Below are 15,478 nucleotides of genomic sequence, written 5' to 3' on the forward strand. Positions count from 1 at the left end.
AGGTACACACACAGGTACACACACACAGGTACACACACAGGTACACACACACACAGGCCCACACACAGGTAGACACACACACAGGTACACACACAGGTACACACACAGGCACACACACACAGGTACACACACAAACAGGTACACACACACAGGTACACACACGTACACATACAGGTGAGCATCACACCCACACACGATAGTCGATCATGTTCAATTCTCATGTAATACAAGTAGGAATCGATTCATTAAGATTCATTTTCGACCACTTAATTCTCATGTTATCCGAACGGAAATCGATTTAATTAGCTTAATCAACTGTATATCGATTCCCATGTTATCCCAATAAAAATCGACTCTATACATCCATTACTCTACAATAATCGATTCCTAATGTTATCCCATTAAGAATCGATGCGAGTATAGTTAATCGAACCGGGAATCGAATTTCTCTGCACGTGACTAAATATCGCTCCATGGCGATGCGTCAACTCGTCTCTAGACTTGGCCTACTCTTCCTCTTCCTCCTGCTCCTCCTCCACCTCGTCACGTGGTGCAGCAGCCACGGTGAGCCGGGCCGGTCGATACATCGGGTGCCAGGTTGTGGTGGACGTGGGGAGCGGTGGTGCAGTGGTTAGCGCACTGTGTGAGTGAGTGTGTGGGGAGCGGTGGTGCAGTGGTTAGCGCACTGTGTGAGTGAGTGGGAAGCGGTGGTGCAGTGGTTAGCGCACTGTGTGTGTGGGGAGCGGTGGTGCAGTGGTTAGTGCACTGTGTGTGTGTGGGGAGCGGTGGTGCAGTGGTTAGCGCACTGTGTGTGTGGGGAGCGGTGGTGCAGTGGTTAGCGCACTGTGTGAGTGAGTGTGGGGAGCGGTGGTGCAGTGGTTAGCGCACTGTGTGAGTGTGTGGGGAGCGGTGGTGCAGTGGTTAACGCGCTGTGTGTGTGTGGGGAGCGGTGGTGCAGTGGTTAGCGCACTGTGTGAGTGAGTGTGGGGAGCGGTGGTACAGTGGTTAGCGCACTGTGTGTGAGTGTGGGGAGCGGTGGTGCAGTGGTTAGCACACTGTGTTTGTGTGGGGAGCGGTGGTGCAGTGGTTAGCGCACTGTGTGTGAGTGTGGGGAGCGGTGGTGCAGTGGTTAGCGCACTGTGTTTGTGTGGGGAGCGGTGGTGCAGTGGTTAGCGCACTGTATGTGAGTGTGGGGAGCGGTGGTGCAGTGGTTAGCGCACTGTGAGTGTATGGGGAGCGGTGGTGCAGTGGTTAGCGCACTGTGTGTGAGTGTGGGGAGCGGTGGTGCAGTGGTTAGCGCACACTGAGTGCCGTTTGCCCATCTCCCCAGCCCCGGCTTCCCCACTGAATGTGCGCGTGGAGTCTCGAGACCTGCTGACACAACTCCGCTGGGAACCAGCTAACGTGAACCCCGCCACCAGCAGCGTCACCTACAGAGTGGAGAGCAAACGGTGAGATGCTCGCTCACTCACTCACCCACTCACTCACCCACTCACCCACTCACTCAGTCACTCACCCACTCACTCACTCACACACTCAACCACCCACTCACTCACTCACACACTCAACCACCCACTCACTCACTGACTCACCCACTCACTCACCCACCTACTCACTCACCCACTCACTCACTGACTCACTCACTCACCCAGCCACTCACCAACTCACTCACTCATCCACCCACTCACTCACTGACTCACTCGCCCACTCACCCACTCACGCATCCACTTACTCACCCACTCTCTCACTCGCCCACTCTCTCACTCACTCACCCACCCACTCACTCACCCACTCCTCACTACCTCCTCCCCGTGTCTCTGTCTGTGCAGCTATGGACGAGCCCACTGGCGGACCGTCTGCGCTGCCACAACAGAGACTCGGTGCGATGTCTCCTCAGCTCTGCGGCATCCCGGTGACCGCTATCACCTGCGCGTCAGAGCCACCGTTTCATCGTCATCACCGGTGGCCTCACCAATCTCCTTGCCCTGGGTCGTGGTTGAGGTCTTACCCTTGAAGACAAGTCAGTGGCTTTGTCTATGTGTGTGTGTGTGTGTCTGTGTGTGTGTGTCTGTGTGTTTGTGTGTGTCTGTGTGTCTGTCTCTGTCTGTGTGTATGTCTGTGTATTTGTCTGTGTGTCTGTCTCTGTATGTCTGTGTGTATGAGTCTCTCTGTGCGAGTGTCTCTGTGTGTATGTCTGTGTGTAAAGTGTCTGTATGTGAGTGTCTCTGTGTCTCTGTGTGTGTGTCTATGTCTCTGTGTGTGTCTGCCTGTGTGTATGTGTGTATGTGTCTGTGTGTGAGTGTCTCTGTGTGAGTGTGTCTCTGTGTGTGAGTGTCTCTGTGTGAGTGTCTCTGTGCGTGTCTCTGTGTGAGTGTCTCTGTGTGTGAATGTCTCTGTGTATTGTCTCTGTGGGAGAGTCTCTGTGTGTGTGTCTGTGTGTGTCTCTGTGTGTCTATGTGTGTCTCTATGTGTGAGTGTCTCTTTGTGTGTCTCTCTGTGTGTGTCTCTGTGTGTATGTGTCTGTGTGTGAGTGTCTCTGTGTGAGTGTGTCTCTGTGTGTCTGTGAGTGTCTCTGTGTGTGAGTGTCTCTTTGTGTGTCTCTATGTGTGTGTGTGTCTCTGTGTGAGTGTCTCTGTGTGAGTGTCTCTGTCTGTGTGTATGTGTGTCTGTGTGTGTGTGTCTCTGTGTGTGTCTGTGTGTGTGTCTGTGTGTATGTCTGTGTATTTGTCTGTGTGTCTGTCTCTGTATGTCTGTGTGTATGAGTCTCTCTGTGCGAGTGTCTCTGTGTGTGTCTGTCTGTGTGTATGTGTGTCTGTGTGTGTGTGTCTGTGTGTGTGTGTCTGTGTGTGGGTGTGTCTGTGTGTGTGTCTGTGTGTCTCTGTCTCTGTGTGTGTATGTCTGTGTATTTGTCTGTGTGTCTGTCTCTGTATGTCTGTGTGTATGAGTCTCTCTGTGCGAGTGTCTCTGTGTGTGTATGTCTGTGTGTAGAGTGTCTGTATGTGAGTGTCTCTGTGTCTCTGTGTGTGTGTCTATGTCTCTGTGTGTGTCTGCCTGTGTGTATGTGTCTGTGTGTGAGTGTCTCTGTGTGAGTGTGTCTCTGTGTGTGAGTGTCTCTGTGTGAGTGTCTCTGTGCGTGTCTCTGTGTGAGTGTCTCTGTGTGTGAATGTCTCTGTGTATTGTCTCTGTGGGAGAGTCTCTTTGTGTGTATGTCTGTGTGTGTCTCTGTGTGTCTGTGTGTCTCTATGTGTGAGTGTCTCTTTGTGTGTCTCTCTGTGTGTGTCTCTGTGTGTATGTGTCTGTGTGTGAGTGTCTCTGTGTGAGTGTGTCTCTGTGTGTCTCTGTGTGTCTGTGAGTGTCTCTGTGTGTGAGTGTCTCTTTATGTGTCTCTATGTGTGTGTGTGTCTCTGTGTGAGTGTCTCTGTGTGAGTGTCTCTGTGTGTCTCTGTCTGTGTGTATGTGTGTCTGTGTGTGTGTGTGTCTGTGTGTGTGTGTCTGTGTGTGTGTCTGTGTGTCTCTGTCTCTGTGTGTGTATATGTCTGTGTGTAGAGTGTCTGTATGTGAGTGTCTCTGTGTCTCTGTGTGTGTGTCTATGTCTCTGTGTGTGTTTGCCTTTGTGTATGTGTGTCTGTGTGTGTCTCTGTGTGTCAGTGTCTCTGTGTGAGTGTCTCTGTGTGTGTGTGTCTCTGTCTGTGTGTGTCTCTGTGTGTCTCTGAGTGTCTCTGTGTGAGTGTCTCTGTGAGTGTCTCTGAGTGTCTCTGTGTGAGTGTCTCTCTGTGTGTCTCTGTGTGTCTCTGAGTGTCTCTGTGTGAGTGTCTCTGTGTGTCTCTGTGTGTCTCTGAGTGTCTCTGTGTGAGTGTCTCTGTGAGTGTCTCTGAGTGTCTCTGTGTGAGTGTCTCTCTGTGTGTCTCTGTGTGTCTCTGAGTGTCTCTGTGTGAGTGTCTCTGTGTGAGTGTCTCTGTGTGAGTGTCTCTGAGTGTCTCTGTGTGTCTCTGTGTGTGTCTCTGTGTGTCTCTGTGTGAGTGTCTCTGTCTCTGAGTGTCTCTGTGTGTCTCTGAGTGTCTCTGTGTGAGTGAGACGTCATCTCCCCCCCCCCCCCGTGTCTCAGCTGTGCTCAGCGCTCCTACGGTCACCATGATGCTCCACAAGAACGCGACGGTGGAGGAGGAGGAGGGTGGTGATGGTGGTGAGGAGAAGGAGGAGTGTGGTAGTGAGGGTGAGGATGAGGTCTACAAAGATGACGACGATGGCTACGACGATGACGACTACGATGATGATGATGAGGGTGTTGGCGCCGACGGTGATGGGGCTGACGGCGATGGCGACGACGATGGGTACTATGACGACGATGACGACGAGGGAGAGCCGAAGGCGTGGGAGCTCTCCGTGGGGGTCTCCATGAGGAGTGGGTGGAGGAGGAGGATGGCGCAGTGTGACGTGCTGTACCACCTGCAGGCAGAGGTCTCCACACGGAGGGGCGTGACGAGCATGGTGAGAGTGGGTGGGTTGGTAGGTGAGTGGGTGGGTAGGTGAGTGAGTGGGTGGGTGGGTGGGTGAGTGGGTGATTGAGCTGCTGAGTGAGCGGGTGGGTGGGTGGGTGAGTGAGTGGTGAGTGAGTGGGTGGGTGATTGAGCGGGTGAGCGGGTGGGTGGGTGAGTGGGTGAGTGGTTGAGTGGGTGAGTGGGTGGTTGAGTGGGTGAGTGGTGATGCTACTAGTACTACTGATGATGATGATGATGCTCAGGTTAACACGTAGTTGGCGTACGCGACCAATATCCATAAGAGGTTTTTGGGTTAGGTCGCGTAAATATATAAATGTTGTGTCGTTAAAACCCGCCACCACCCGACACAGCCAACTAGTAAGGGTTGTCACGTAAACAGAACGTGCCAATTCGTCACTAGTGCAACACTAGTGTGTAGTGTATAGTGTAGTGTACTAGTACAGCACACCAGTTGTGTGTTGGAGAGCCAAGCCACAACATTTACAGTCTGAGTACCGTGACGTTTCGCCGGTAATTACAACAAGCTTCATCAGGCGACAGACAGATTTGTGAAGTCTTCCTGTTTCGTTCCTTATATAGAGGCCTAGATGTGGTGACCACCCTTCTGCGCTCTTGCACAATCATGGGTGGGGGGGGGGTGGAGTGATTACTGAGGCAAGGCACATGAGGCATGTGCATTATGCAAGCCCTTTGCACTTGTCTTTCCTGTCTATTGTGTTGAATAAAATAGCCCTACCAACAATAATCCCTGCTGAAGTACGCCGCCCTTTGTAGGCATGCATTTAACTAATGTATTATTTGATGATTCGCTTACACGCAGCACTAAGGCGGTAGCTATCCGAACGGTTAAAGTTATTTCGATTTGGTTCTATTGGGTAAAGTCACGTAGGTGAAAATAAAATAACAAAAAATCACAACGTTTCGGCCACAACACAAGCGGCCTTCATCAGGTGAAAGGACGAGAGTATGGATCCTAGCAGTCACGAAAGCTTTAAATCTAGAATTATTTCGATTTCTTTCAATTTCGATAGATTCTCTAATTAGTCTTGGCCAGTAGGAGCTAGTTTTGCACAAAACTTCAACATCAATGGAGTGTGTCATTGTTGGCACGCGTGTTCTGCTACTGCTGACAGTTGTGTTTGGGAGAATTTAATGTTTCTCTGGTGTTCTTTTAGTCTCGTGCTGATCATTCGTCCTGTTTGCCCAACATAACATTTACCACACGTGCAGTTAATCCTGTACCACACCTTCTGTTGATAGCTTCGGTAATACATGTTTTGTAGCAGATATTAAATTCTGTATTTTATGTACCGTGCCAAATCTGACTCGGATGTTTTGTTTTCCCAAACATGTGGCGGGTTCATCAGCTACTCCCGCAATGTACGGTATTTTGATAGTTTTAATTACTTGGGCGGTTTCAATGCTCTTGTTATTTGATGTGGTTTTGGTATTCAATGCCCTCTTTATTTGTGCATCATCGTAACCGTTCATTTGCAGCGCTTCTTTAACATGTTCAATTTCACTTCTCAGACTGTCACCATCTGACACTTTCTTAGCTCGATGAATGAGCGACTTGACAAGAGCAGATTTCTGTTGCGGGGTGAAGGTTGTGACTCTGCATTCAGATAGGCGTCAGTACGAGTTTTATTTTGGTAAATACTGAGTGTTATTGTGTCACTTCTACCCCGTCTGAGCCGAATGTCCAGAAATGCCAACTCTTTGGTTGTTTGGGTAAAGAAATGTTGGAGTTCTGTCAGCCTCTGTCAGCTTCATGGTGAGACGATTTAGAAATGCGTTCAGTGTATCTTTGCTGTGTGCCCAGACCACCAATGTGTCATCCACATAACCAGGCACACTAAAGCCTTCTGCTTGCCACTGCCAGGAGCGCTTTGTTGGGTGCCGCTACCGCCACCCGGTGCCTCCGCCTGGCGGCAAGGATGAGTACTGCGTCCGCGTGAGAGTCGTAGCTCGCTACCCACGGTGGAAGACAGGGGAGTGGTCTCCACCGTCGTGTGTCTCCGTCCCTCCACCGCACAGCGCCGTAGGTGAGTGGGTGGGTGGGTGGGTGAGTGGCTGAGTGAGTGGGTGGATGAGTGGGTGGGTGGGTGAGTGGCTGAGTGAGTGGGCGAGTAAGTGAGTGAGTGGGTGGGTGAGTGGGTGGGTGAGTGGGTGGGTGAGTGATTGGGTGAGTAGTTGAGTGGGTCAGTGGGTGAGTGGGTGGGTAAGTGGTTGAGTGAGTGGGTGCGTGAGTGGTTGAGTGAGTGGGTGGGTGAGTGATTGGGTGGGCGAGTGATTGGGTGGGTGAGTGAGTGGGTGGGTGAGTGATTGGGTGAGTAGTTGAGTGAGTTGGTGCGTTAGTGGGTGGGTGAGTAGTTGACTGAGTGGGTGGGTAAGTGGTTGAGTGAGTGGGTGCGTGAGTGGTTGAGTGGGTAGGTGGGTGAGTGAGTGGGTGGGTGAGTCGGTGGGTGAGTGGGTGGGTTAGTGGTTGAGTGAGTGGGTGCGTGAGTGGTTGAGTGGGTAGGAGGGTGAGTGAGTGGGTGGGCGAGTGCCGCACCCGTTTAGCCCCCTCTATCCGGCCTAACAAAAGCTGTTTAGGCATGCGGTGGCTGGGCATGCGGGCTACATGACCCAGCCAACACAGCCTTGCCTGCCGGAGGAGCTCACCGATGGGACTTTGTCCAGATTTTTCTGGGATTTGTGAGCTCACACAATCCAGCCTGGTTAAACCCAGGATGGATTGTAGGCAGGCCAGCGTAAATGTTTCCAACCGGCGAAGATGTTCCATTAGGGGAGTCCACTTTTCGCAAGCGTAGAGAAGGGAGGGAATGACTGTGGCCGAGAAGACCTGAAGATTCGTGCAGAGTGACAGACCAGGTAGCTTCCACACAGCGTTACGCAACCGATGAATAGATAATGCCGCTCGACTGATTCAGAGTGAGACCTTTGCTGTCCAACCGGAGCCAGTCATGAGCACACTGCCCAGGTATGGGAAACTCTCCACTCTCTCCACAACTCAATCACCGATTGGGAGTTGTGGGAGTGGATTGTCCAATGGTACAAAATACCCAGGCAGGTGCTTAGTTTTGGTGGAACTGATGGTTAAGGCCCCACCTCTCAGTGGCAAGCTCCAGGTTTAGCAGCAGCGCCTCCAACTCCTCCTCTGAATGAGCAGCTATTACCAGATCATCGGCATACGCAACGTGGTTGAGCAATAGAGAGCCATCCCTCAACCCCACCTGGGCATCGATCAGCCTCCCATTTTATCTGTGTAATGGGTTCCGGAGACACTTCGGATAGGAAACTCCTTTATTACAACACAGCACTCCCACAGTCCTTCTGATACACTGCTACAGCCTAGGCACACGGCCTGCTCCTAGCGTGCCGTGACACTGCCTACGCCGTGGGCTCCTCCGCTGTGACCACCCTAGGGGAGGCTACCCTGACCCCACCCAGCCAAGGTGACCACCCTAGGGGAGGCGACCCCTGACCCCAGCCAGCCAAGGTGACCACCCTAAGGGAGGCGACCCCTGACCCCACCCAGCCAAGGTGCGGGTCCAGACTCTGGCTGCCTCGGACCTCACCCTTACAAGGGCGTGGGGCCGGGAGTCCCAGAGTCACACCACCGGCCCAGAGTCCCACCACTGGCCCAGAGTCCCACCACTGGCCCAGAGTCCCACCACCGGCCCAGAGTCCCACCACTGGCCCAGAGTCCCACCACTGGCCCAGAGTCCCACCACTGGCCCAGAGTTCCACCACCGGCGAAGAGTCCAACCACCACTGGCCCAGAGTCCCACCACTGGCCCAGAGTCCCACCACTGGCCCAGAGTCCCACCACCGGCCCAGAGTCCCACCACCACTGGCCCAGAGTCCCACCACCACCGGCCCAGAGTCCCACCACTGACCCAGAGTCCCACCACTGGCCCAGAGTCCCACCACCGGCCCAGAGTCCCACCACTGGCCCAGAGTCCCACCACTGGCCCAGAGTCCCACCACTGGCCCAGAGTCCCACCACTGGCCCAGAGTCCCACCACTGGCCCAGAGTCTCACCACAGTCCCGGAGTCCCACCACTGACCCAGAGTCCCACCACTGGCCCAGAGTCCCACCACTGGCCCAGAGTCCCACCACTGGCCCAGAGTCCCACCACTGGCCCAGAGTCTCACCACAGTCCCAGAGTCCCACCACTGACCCAGAGTCCCACCACTGGCCCAGAGTCCCACCACCGGCCAAGAGTCTAACCACCACTGGCCCAGAGTCCCACCACTGGCCCAGAGTCCCACCACTGGCCCAGAGTCCCACCACCAGCCCAGAGTCCCACCACCACTGGCCCAGAGTCCCACCACCACCGGCCCAGAGTCCCACCACTGACCCAGAGTCCCACCACTGGCCCAGAGTCCCACCAACGGCCCGCACGGCGTCCCGGCCCTTACAAGTGTTGAGGCGTAAATGACGACTCGGAGGAAGATCTTCATGTAGGGGCTTGCGCCAGTTGTTTTATTAAAGACTTCTCTTCACACACCACGACTCCGTGTACTGCACGCTCACTGCCTACACTCCACACCCCAGGGGAAGGGTACTGGGGAGGTCCCTAGCACACCCACAGGCTACCCTAGCCCGGTGCTAATCTCCCCCTACCCTGGGTCCCATCGCTCCCCCAGGGGAAGGGTACTGGGGAGGTCCCTAGCACACCCACAGGCTACTCTAGCCTGGTGCTAATTTCCCCCTACCCTGGGTCCCAACTCCCAACTTCACACGTTCCTGGCTCCCCGCCAACGACCTCGGAACACGTCACGGGGTCCCAGCCTAAATATCCCAGGGGGACATGACGTCACCGTCCCGGTCCCCTGTCCGTGCCGGAGGGCGAGCGCGACGTGACGTCACCAACTACCGCCTTGCACAAGGACGGCGGGGCGAGGGGGTCCAGGGTCCTATCAAGCTGCCGCCAGTCTTCGTTCTTCGGCTGCGCCTGGCTCCAGATCGGCTGGGGAGATCCCCTCTGGTGCCTCCTGCCCACCGAGGGGTGGGGCTGTCTGGGGTCCTGAGCCCCCAGCAGCCCCTCCCCTCTTGGGCTGCCGCTGCAGCCCCTCCCCTGACGGTTCGATGCACCGCCGTCACATCTATGGCGCTACGTCTGTACCAGATGGAAATTCCTCTGGTCTGGTACGGCCATCGAAGGCTTCACGAACTGCGTGGTCGAAATAGATGTTAAATAATGTGGGAGCCAGAGGACATCCCTGTCACACCCCAAGGTGGACAGGGAATGGCTCCGACTCCCGGCCACGTAGTTTTACCCGGGCCCGCTCACCATCATGAAGGTCCTTAATGATCGTGAGCAGAGGGTCAGGGACTGCAAAAGCACGAAGAACAACCCAGAGCCCAGGCCTACTGATGGTATCATAGGCCTTGACTAGGTCAATAAAGCAGAGATGTAGGTCTTGTTGGAATTCCCTACACCTCTGCTGTAGCAGACGGACAGAAAATATGGCATCTGTGCAGGACCGCCCTTTCCTGAAACCACATTGGGGCTCCGCAAGCCTCTCCTCAGCATGCCTGGCAAGGCGGTGTTGAATAGACACACAGACAGACACACACAGACACACAGACAGATAGCCACACACAGACAACAACAACCGCCATTTGCCACTAAGTGGCGGTGACGTCACCAAGATGCTTGTGCCAGGACATGTGCACCTTGAGGCCACGTGGAGTGTCAAACGCCCGCTGGCAGGTCACGGGGCAGACCCAGGTACCACGGGTCGACTGACTGAGATGACTGGCTAATGCACCACCTGTGCCCCCTACTGTGCCAACCTGCTGTGCTTTAGCCACCCGGCGCTCCGCTCGTTGTTGTGAGCGTCGCTCCTCCGCCCTCCGTTGTTGTTCGAGGGCGACTACCTCCAACTGCCCAGTAGCGTCCTTCACGAGCCTCCTCCACAGAGGCTGATCTTGACACCGCTGGTACCAGTCATCGGCAAGTCCACTCAGCTCCACGTCCTCCTGTACCACATCACTCCATCTCTTCTCCAGTCCATGCTGCGCCCGTTTAGCCCCCTCGATACGGCCGAACAAAAGCTGTTTCGGCATGCGGTGGCTGGGCATGCGGGCTACATGACTCAGCCAGCCCAGCATACAGACACACACACAGACACACACACATACACAGAGAAGTGATTAAGACCAAAACCTCCTCCTCCTCACTAACCTCATCCAACAACACTGCTCAGCATCCCACTCTGTCTGTGTCTCTCTGTCAGTCTCTCTCTGTTTCTCTGTCTGTATCTGTCTCTCTGTCTGTATCTGTCTCACTGTGTCTCTCTGTTTCCCCGTGTCTGCCTACCCATGTCTACCCGTATCTCCCCGTTATCTCCCCGCGTCTCACCGAATCTCCTCGTGTCCCCAATCCCGTAGCCATCACCACCACCACCGCCGCCACCACCACCACCACCGCCACCACCACCACCAATGCCACCACCACCACCGCCACCACCACCAATGCCACCACCACCGCCACCACCACCACCGCCGCCACCACCACCACCGCCGCCACCACCACCGCCGCCACCACCACCGCCGCCGCCACCACCGCCGCCACCGCCGCCACCACCACCACCGCCGCCACCACCACCATCACCACCACCCCATCCACCTCCCGCTCCTCCTCACCCTCGTCCACAGTGCCTACGGGAGACGAGGCGACGCTCCACGCCAGCAGCAGCACTATCTACCCCATCAGCTTGACGGTGGCCATGACGGTGCTGGTGCTGGCGGTGCTGGTGCTGTTCCCCTTGCTGGTGTGCGCCGTGCAGGGCAGACGGAACGCCGGCAAGCGTCCCGGTGAGCGGCGGTGGCGTTGCGGTGGCTACGTAGATGTTGACTGCCTCGCTTGGTACACGGGAGGGCGTGGGCTACTTCCCCGCCCCTGACACCCGTATATTTGGAGTTTGCGGTGTCTCCCTCATCATCATCATCGTCATCACGGTGGCTATGAGATGGTAACTACCTCGCCTGGATCATCTACATCATTAGACCTCCTTTGCCAGTACCAAAAAGGGGAAAAACCCTATTATTATTACCTCGCCTGGTACGCAGGAGGTCGTGGGTCCTATCCCGACCCTGACACTTCCTGTGTCTCTACGCGTTCAGAGCCATTTGGCTGCTGCTCCTTATTTGCCACCCGACAACGATGATGACGATGATGATGACGACGATGATAATGATGACGATGATGATGACGATGACAACGATGATGACGATGATGATGACGATAATGATGACGACGATAACGATGATGACGATAATGATGACGATGATGACGATAATGATGACGATGATGACGATAAGCCACTGAGTTGAGCTGTCACTTGTGGTAGCCGGTGTAGCTTCTACAAAACAAGTGACGTAGTAGCACAGCGGGGGGCTTACCTGGTAAGATACACAATATTTGTCTATATTTATTTTTATTGATTTGTTAACCTTTGCTATACCTGGCATGTGCCGACGGCGCGTGACATGTCAGCGTGACGAGTTTGCGTGACGTGTTTGCTGTTGTAACGTTCTGACCCCCGTACCCCCGACCGTACATTTGTGGATTCCGCCTCCTCCTGCTGCTACAACATGAACACAATATTCCCATTGTGTTCAAAGTCGAATTTGTTTTTGTGTTAAGTGGCGTCAATATATAAACGCTGTGTCGTAAAACCCGCCACCACCTGACGCAGCCAATTAGTCAGGTTTAGTGTCACGTAAACAAAACGTGCCAATTAGTTACGAGTTTATAGTGTAGTGTACAGTGTAGTGTATAGTGTAGTGGACAGTGCAGTGTACTGTCCAGTGTAGTGTACAGTGTAGTGTACAGTGTAGTATACTTGTTCAGTACTAACCGGTAGTGTGTTGTAGAGTAAACCCACGACAACGTTCACAATTCAAGTACCTGGTGACACCTCACCGGTAATTACAACAACCACAACCGGCATCATCAACATCATCATCGGGCCTGATGATGCTGCTGCTGCTGGCTGTTGTTTCGAGTTCCGTGCCTCCTGAGTGTTTTCTCCCCACCCTGCGTGATATTCTCGTTCCCCGGCGAACGAGCGAGGGGGGAACGCCCCAGGCCTGGTCCCCAAGCCTGATATTGTCTCTGCCGAGTGCAGGTAGCCACCGCCGCTGTCGCCACCGCCACCACCGCCGACACCGCTGCCACCGCTGCCACCGCCGCCGCCACCGCCGCGATGGAGCAGAAATCGGAACTTTAGGACCTCGTCCCCGCCCCCGGTTGACACCGCCGGATGAAAGCCGCTCCCCAAGTCGTCGCCACACCAATCACACCGCGCGGTGGTTAGGAGATGTCGACCACCTCGCCTGGCACGCGGGAGGTCGTGGGTTCCATCCCGACCCCTGACGATGCCTGCCGCCGCTGGATATTTCTGAGTTTGTCCCATAGACTCACCACACAGAGACCCATAGACTCACCACACAGAGACCCACAGACTCATCACACAGAGACCCACAGACTCACCACACAGAGACCCACAGACTCACCACACAGAGACCCACAGACTCATTACACAGAGACCCATAGACTCACCACACAGACCCAAAGACTCACCACACAGAGACTCATAGACTCACCACACATAGACACCCAGACTCACCACACAGAGACCCATAGACTCACCACACAGAGACCCACAGACTCACCACACAGAGACCCACAGACTCATCACACAGAGACCCATAGACTCACCACACAGAGACCCAAAGACTCACCACACAGAGACCCACAGACTCATCACACAGAGACCCATAGACTCACCACACAGAGACCCAAAGACTCACCAGACTCGCACAACTTTATCCATGGCCCGGTGGGTGGTGGTGGTGGTGAGGCTGTGTGCGTTGTTGGGGCGCGTGCACGATGCATCTTCCAGAACGATCCGAGAGAGTCGACAGAGAATCATCGTCCGTTCGACTTGCCCCCACCCAGGGGGGGGGGGGGGGTGGGGTGGGTGGGGGCGCTTTGCGCGTCACGGTTCTGTTTGACGTCGCCACGTGGCCCAGCGTTGGTTGTGGGTCACGTGGTCTGTCGTGGCAACGTCCCCTCTCTCCCTGCCTGCCTGCCCCCAGACTGAAGGGGGCATGGCAGCTGTTTCGTTGTTTGCTGGAGACATCGCGGTGGTGGTGGTGGTGACGATAATAAAGGTGGCGAGTTCACTTACCTGGGCTGGAACTCCTCCTCCTCTATACAGGTGGACGCGTGATGTTGTGCACGGGACTTGAACTATAAACGGAACGTTTTATTTTTGCCGGGTAAGGCCCTCATTGAGATGCGGCGTAGCTCTCTTTCAGAAGGCCCTGACCTGGCCGTTACAAATCATAGCTCTAGCAATTCGGTTTATTATCATCGTCGTCGTCATCATCACGTGGACCTTTAGAGCAGTTGACAAATACTCGACAACTCACGTTTCTCAAATGTGGAGGGGAAAACCAGAGGGCCCGGAAAAAAATCCACGCGACAAAAGGGACAGAGACAAAGTCTATACAGCAGCAGCAGCAGCGGGCATCAGGGTCGGCATGGAACCCACGACACCCAGACCCAGGGCTTGAATGCAGGGTGTCAGTGTCTCTGACACGGCCATTATGAACCCACTGAGAGACACCCAGACCCAGGGCTTGAACCCAGGGTCTCAGTGTCTCTGACACGGCCATTATGAACCCACTGAGAGAGAGAGACACCCAGACCCAGGGCTTGAACCCAGGGTGTCAGTGTCTCTGAGACGGCCATTATGAACCCACTGAGAGAGACACCCAGACCCAGGGCTTGAACCCAGAGTGTCAGTGTCTCTGACACGGCCATTATGAACCCACTGAGAGAGACACCCAGACCCAGGGCTTGAACCCAGGGTGTCAGTGTCTCTGACACGGCCATTATGAACCCACTGAGAGAGAGAGACACCCAGACCCAGGGCTTGAACCCAGGGTGTCAGTGTCTCTGACACGGCCATTATGAACCCACTGAGTGAGAGAGACACCCAGACCCAGGGCTTGAACCCAGGGTCTCAGTGCCTCTGACATTATGAACCCACTGAGAGAGAGAGACACCCAGACCCAGGGCTTGAACCCAGGGTGTCAGTGTCTCTGATACGGCCATTATGAACCCACTGAGAGAGACACCCAGACCCAGGGCTTGAACCCAGGGTCTCAGTGCCTCTGACATTATGAACCCACTGAGAGAGAGAGACACCCAGACCCAGGGCTTGAACCCAGGGTGTCAGTGTCTCTGATACGGCCATTATGAACCCACTGAGAGAGACACCCAGACCCAGGGCTTGAACCCAGGGTCTCAGTGCCTCTGACATTATGAACCCACTGAGAGAGAGACACCCAGACCCAGGGCTTGAACCCAGGGTGTCAGTGTCTCTGACATGGCCATTATGAACCCACTGAGAGAGAGACACCCAGACCCAGGGCTTGAACCCAGGGTCTCAGTGTCTCTGACACGGCCATTATGAACCCACTGAGAGAGAGACACCCAGACCCAGGGCTTGAACCCAGGGTGTCAGTGTCTCTGACACGGCCATTATGAACCCACTGAGAGAGAGAGACACCCAGACCCAGGGCTTGAACCCAGGGTGTCAGTGTCTCTGACATGGCCATTATGAACCCACTGACTGATGTATTTATTAGAGATGTTTACATCTCTCATCTATGAACTCCCAAAGTGAAAACACCAAAAACTCCCCAACAACAACAACAAACACAACAACAATGCTTTGTTTTAACCATCCCAACAAACACACGCCTGTCTCTGCGTGTGTCTATGTGTGTGTCTGTGTGTGTCTGTATCGGTGTGTGTGTGTCTCTGCGTGTGTCTGCATGTATCTGTGTTTATGTGTCTGTATCGGTGTCTGTCTCTGCATGTGTCTGTGTGTGTCTATGTCTCTGCGTGTGTGTTTATGTGTCTCTGCGTGTGTGTCTGTGTCTC

General features: G+C 54.6%; 1 protein-coding gene across 2 annotated transcripts; it reads left to right on the forward strand.

Moving 5' to 3' along the window:
• The first annotated feature begins 412 nt into the window (after nt 1–412).
• LOC142922445 (uncharacterized) lies at nt 413–13,711 on the forward strand. Of its 2 annotated transcripts, none has more exons than XM_076063245.1 (7): nt 413–564; nt 1,331–1,451; nt 1,830–2,020; nt 4,106–4,488; nt 6,382–6,544; nt 11,173–11,331; nt 12,648–13,711. In XM_076063245.1, the coding sequence occupies exons 1-7, from the start codon at nt 474–476 to the stop codon at nt 12,893–12,895; spliced, it is 1,356 nt and encodes a 451-aa protein (XP_075919360.1). In that variant the 5' UTR covers nt 413–473; the 3' UTR covers nt 12,896–13,711. The 2 variants fall into 2 exon arrangements, with proteins under 2 accessions (XP_075919360.1, XP_075919361.1); XM_076063246.1 differs by having other exon boundaries at nt 414–564; nt 10,906–11,331.
• The last annotated feature ends 1,767 nt before the right edge of the window (nt 13,712–15,478 follow it).

The sequence above is a fragment of the Petromyzon marinus genome, unplaced genomic scaffold (assembly GCF_048934315.1).
Source record: "Petromyzon marinus isolate PM22_M1 ecotype Great Lakes invasive population unplaced genomic scaffold, UKy_Petmar_22M1.pri1.0 PM_G_Scaffold_96, whole genome shotgun sequence".
Classification (NCBI taxonomy): domain Eukaryota; kingdom Metazoa; phylum Chordata; class Hyperoartia; order Petromyzontiformes; family Petromyzontidae; genus Petromyzon; species Petromyzon marinus.